The sequence below is a fragment of the Salminus brasiliensis genome, chromosome 11, assembly GCF_030463535.1.
Source record: "Salminus brasiliensis chromosome 11, fSalBra1.hap2, whole genome shotgun sequence".
NCBI classification, from domain to species: domain Eukaryota; kingdom Metazoa; phylum Chordata; class Actinopteri; order Characiformes; family Bryconidae; genus Salminus; species Salminus brasiliensis.
The window spans coordinates 770,463-775,460 of NC_132888.1; the positions used below are offsets into that span (position 1 = coordinate 770,463).

At 47.0% G+C, this 4,998-nt stretch overlaps 1 protein-coding gene across 1 annotated transcript in view; it reads left to right on the forward strand.

Moving 5' to 3' along the window:
• The first annotated feature begins 526 nt into the window (after positions 1 to 526).
• The window catches only part of grin3ba (glutamate receptor, ionotropic, N-methyl-D-aspartate 3Ba), a 112,180-nt gene continuing 107,708 nt past the window's right edge, over positions 527 to 4,998 (forward strand). The window contains 2 exon segments of the mRNA XM_072691395.1: positions 527 to 1,059; positions 1,062 to 1,324. Of these exon segments, the coding sequence (XP_072547496.1) occupies positions 870 to 1,059; positions 1,062 to 1,324 (453 nt within the window). The 5' untranslated portion in view covers positions 527 to 869.

Genomic DNA, 4,998 nt, shown 5'->3' on the forward strand with positions numbered 1-4,998 from the left:
GTGATGTTGATCTGCTCAGAGAGTCCTATTCTATTGGCAGTACTTCTTCTCTACAGGGACTAGACAAGCTGTGTGTGCATTTACACATCTGGGTCAGTAATGGGTGCAGCTTAAAGTAGCTGAATGTGTCCACAAACATTTGACAAAATAATAGAAACATTCCACAGCTCGTCTTTAAAAGTGGAGAATTCTAATCCTCCAGGCTGCAAAACACCCCAACTCAGATAACAGAGCTGAGGCTGGACTTTTGTGTGTGTGTGTGTGAGCATGTGTGTGTGTGTGTGTGTGTGTGTGTGTGTATGCTGTTGACATGCTGCTGGGATTTAGCGGATATGTGTGTGTGTATTGAGTGTGTTTTAGAAGCTGAGCATGTGTGCTCTCAAGCCCAGCCCAGAGGCGAGGCTTAGACAGAACACACACACACGCACACACACACACACACACACACACACGCGCGCGCGCGCACACACACGCACGCATAGGCTCCTTCATCTCAGTGTGCTCAGTCGCGCTCTGGAGGGTGGAAGGAGCGCATCTATCTCCGCGTTTACACACACACATACCCCCACACACACATACACACGCACACACACACTTACACACACACACTTACACACACACACACAGCTGTGCCTCTGTATTTCTCTGGAGGAGGAAAAGCGTGGAACGCTCTCTCTCTCACACACACACCTCTGTCTCTCTGGAGGAGGGGAAAGTGTGTGTCTCTTTCCGTCTCTTCAGAGCGCAAAGTATGCTGCGCTAACACACACACACACACACACACACACCGCTCTCACGCTGGAGAACCTGTTCCGGAGAAGCGATGCCATCTCTCCTCGGTTCCTCAGGCTGGAGAGTCTCGGAGCAGGATGAACTTGCCTTCCTCCAGCGTCTTCCTCCTCTCTTCCCTCTCCCTCCTCTTCCTCCTCCTCCTCCTGGCACCTCACTGTCAAACTCACCCGGAGCCTTGCCACCTGCTGGCGCGGATCGGGCACACGCTCCGCCTGGGCGCGCTCCTGCCCACCCGCCAGCCGTCCCGGGTGCAGGCGGCGATGGGCCGGCGCTGCTGCACCTGCAGAACTCCCCCGCTGCCCTGCTGCCCTACAACCTGAGCGTGGAGGTGGTGTGGGCGGGGCCGCGGCGGGCCGGCGACCCCGAGACGGCGCTCAGGTGCGTGTGTGAGGAACTGGTGGTAAACGGGGTGTCCGCTGTGCTGGCGTTCCCCCAGGGTCGTGAGGAGCTCCTGCAGGTGGAGTTCATGGCCAGCTTCCTGGAGATTCCCTTTGTCAGCATCATCGAGCAGGGAGAGCCAATCAGGACGCAGGTGAGGGGGCTTTTGATCACCTTTGTTTGCATGAGGAGCGTTTGATTACTTGCGGGGCTGAATAGGGACCCTGGGTGGAGGGTTCAAGCGGTCTTGGGGGTTCTAGAGGTCTGAACTTTTGCTGGTTCTAAGGCTCAACTAAAAAAACTGTATGCTTTACAGTATGTACAAAAGGTTTCCTTAAAAGTGGAACCTGTTTAGGTGGTAAATAGAACCAATTTAAATAAATTCAGAAAGGAAAAAAGTCAGGTTGTAATGGTTCAGTGTAGAACAAAGAACACTCTCAAAGAACTTGAAACAATCAACAGTGAGGAACTGTGGAACAGTGAAACACACTCTGGTGCTGTATAGAACACTATATTTAATATGTTCTCTAAAGAACCATCTACAACATCTATCATAGAGAAGAACAATGAAAAACAGCCCCAGCTTTTTAGAGTTGTCGTGGCTCAAATAGAACCGCTGCTTTTGGTTCTATCTAGGGTGGCACCCATTCTGGTGCTATTTAGAAAACCCACACTATTCAAACATTTAAACAGAACCACTGCTTGTACTCAAGAACCATTAAAGAACCATTATAATATTCTTTCATTCATAACAATAGTGGAACCTGTTTTTGCTGGTATTTAGAACCTTTTTTAGAGAGCTGTCTACAGCGTCCATCACAGAGGAGCCGTTCTCAGTCTCAGAGTTCTCAGAGTCCTGATGTTTCTGTACAGAACCACTGCCTGCACTTAAAGAACCCCTGAGGGAATGGGGTTCTGAATCATAACAGTAGTGGAACCCATTATGGTGCCTAATCGGAACCATAAAAACATACATGATCATTATCCATCGTATAAAATAAAATAACATACATCTCTATTTAGTTAATATATATATACCTGTATATAGCTATAATAGCTATAATATTTGTTATTACACCTCTATTACAGCTCTATATGAATATCTATATCAGTATTGTATTGATATAACTCTATTACAATTAAATATGAATATGATAGCATTACTAATACACATCTGCTACAGGTTTTTATTATGAGTAATATCAGTGTTATTACAGCTCTATTACAGCAGGTGTGGTTATTCAAATCAGTGATTTCAGAATCAGAGGTGTAGACGTGGTGATGGTGTGGCTGACCTGCTGTCATGTCTTTATTCCCCTGTGCTCAGTGGTGATGTTCAGTAGTGTGTTCAGTAGTGTGTTCAGTGGTGTTCAGTAGTGTGTTCAGTGGTGTGTTCAGTGGTGGTGTTCAGTAGTGTGTTCAGTGGTGTGTTCAGTGGTGTTCAGTAGTGTGTTCAGTGGTGTGTTCAGTGGTGTTCAGTAGTCTGTTCAGTGGTGTGTTCAGTGGTGTGTTCAGTGGTGTGTTCAGTGGTGTTCAGTAGTCTGTTCAGTGGTGTGTTCAGTGGTGTTCAGTAGTCTGTTCAGTGTTGTGTTCAGTGGTGTTCAGTAGTGTGCTCAGTGGTGTTCAGTAGTCTGTTCAGTGGTGTGCTCAGTGGTGTTCAGTAGTCTGTTCAGTGGTGTGTTCAGTGGTGTTCAGTAGTGTGCTCAGTGGTGTTCAGTAGTGTGTTCAGTGGTGTGTTCAGTGGTGTTCAGTAGTCTGTTCAGTGGTGTGTTCAGTGGTATTCAGTAGTGTGTTCAGTGGTGTTCAGTAGTGTGTTCAGTGGTGTGTTCAGTGGTGTTCAGTAGTCTGTTCAGTGGTGTGTTCAGTGGTATTCAGTAGTGTGTTCAGTGGTGTTCAGTAGTGTGTTCAGTGGTGTGTTCAGTGGTGTGTTCAGTGGGTGTTCAGTAGTGTGTTCAGTGGTGTTCAGTGGTGTTCAGTAGTGTGTTCAGTGGTGTTCTGTAGTGTGTCAGTGGTGTTCAGTGGTGTTCAGTAGTGTGTTCAGTGGTGTTCAGTGGTGTTCAGTAGTGTGTTCAGTGGTGTTCAGTAGTGTGTTCAGTGGTGTGTTCAGTGGTGTGTTCAGTGGTGTTCAGTGGTGTGTTCAGTAGTGTGTTCAGTGGTGTGTTCAGTGGTGTTCAGTGGTGTTCAGTAGTGTGTTCAGTGGTGTTCAGTAGTGTGTTCAGTAGTGTGTTCAGTGGTGTGTTCAGTGGTGTTCAGTAGTGTGTTCAGTGGTGTTCAGTAGTGTGTTCAGTGGTGTGTTCAGTGGTGTTCAGTAGTGTGTTCAGGGGTGTGTTCAGTGATGGTGTTCAGAAGTGTGTTCAGGAGTGTGTTCAGTGATGGTGTTCAGTGGCTTTCAGTAGTGTGTTCAATGGTGTGTTCAGTGATGGTGTTCAGTAGTGTGTTCAGTAGTATGTTCAGTAGTGTTTTCAGTAGTGTGTTCAGTGATGGTGTTCAGTAGTGTGTTCAGTAGTGTTTTCAGTAGTGTGTTCAGTGATGGTGTTCAGTAGTGTGTTCAGTAGTGTTTTCAGTAGTGTGTTCAGTGATGGTGTTCAGTAGTGTTTTCAAGTAGTGTGTTCAGTGATGGTGTTCAGTAGTGTTTTCAGTAGTGTGTTCAGTGGTGTGTTCAGTGGTGTTCAGTGGTGTGTTCAGTGATGGTGTTCAGTGATGGTGTTCAGTGGTGGTGTTCAGTAGTGTGTTCAGTAGTGTGTTCAGTGATAGTGTTCAGTGGTGGTGGGGCAGTGGTGGCTCAGCGGTTAGAGCGCAGAGATATTGATAACAGGGTTGTGGTTCGATTCCGGGCTCGGCAAGCTGCCACTGTTAGCCCCTTGAGCAAGACCCTTTACCCTCTCTGCTCCCCGGGCGCTGGAGTTGGCTGCCCACCGCTCTGGGTGTTCAGAAGTGTGTTCAGTAGTGTGTTCAGTGATGGTGTTCAGTGGTGTTCAGTAGTGTGTTCAATGGTGTGTTCAGTGATGGTGTTCAGTAGTGTTTTCAGTAGTGTGTTCAGTGGTGTGTTCAGTGGTGTTCAGTGGTGTGTTCAGTGATGGTGTTCAGTGATGGCGTTCAGTGGTGTGTTCAGTGATGGTGTTCAGTGATGGTGTTCAGTGATGGCGTTCAGTGGTGGTGTTCAGTAGTGTGTTCAGTGATGGAGTTCAGTGGTGGTGTTCAGTGATGGTGTTCAGTGGTGATGCTGAGCTCCTCAGAGTGGCTCCAGCCTCGTGTGATCAATAATCCCTCATCAGTTCCAGATTTCCCCAAATCGAGCGGAAACAGTCCAGCATTCAGCGTCTCCCCCTCCCTCACCCACAGCAGCTGCTATCAGCCCCACATCACTGACCATCAGGAGGAGCTGACCAGTCTCTCTCTCTCTCTCTCTCTCTGTCAGTATCACTCTCTCTCTCTCTCTCTCTCTCTCTCTCTCTCTCTCTCTCTCTCTCTCTCTGTCAGTATCACTCTCTCTCTCTCTCTCTGTCAGTATCTCTCTCTCTCTCTCTCTGTCAGTATCTCTCTCTCTCTCTCTCTCTGTAAAGGAGCTCCATTGGCAGGACTGTAATGAGAACAGTTTTGGTAATAATAATAATAATAATAATAATAAAAACAGCACAGTTACAGTAACAGTAACAGTAATGTCAGAATATCAGACAGTTCAGAATAAAACAGTAATCATTCAAATAAAGACTTTAGATGTGATGTAAATATACTTCATACACTCTAAACTTTACTGATCATTAACTGAGAGAAGAACAGCTGCACTGATGACTGTCGGGTAATTACAGTGAGGGGGGGAAGGGGGGA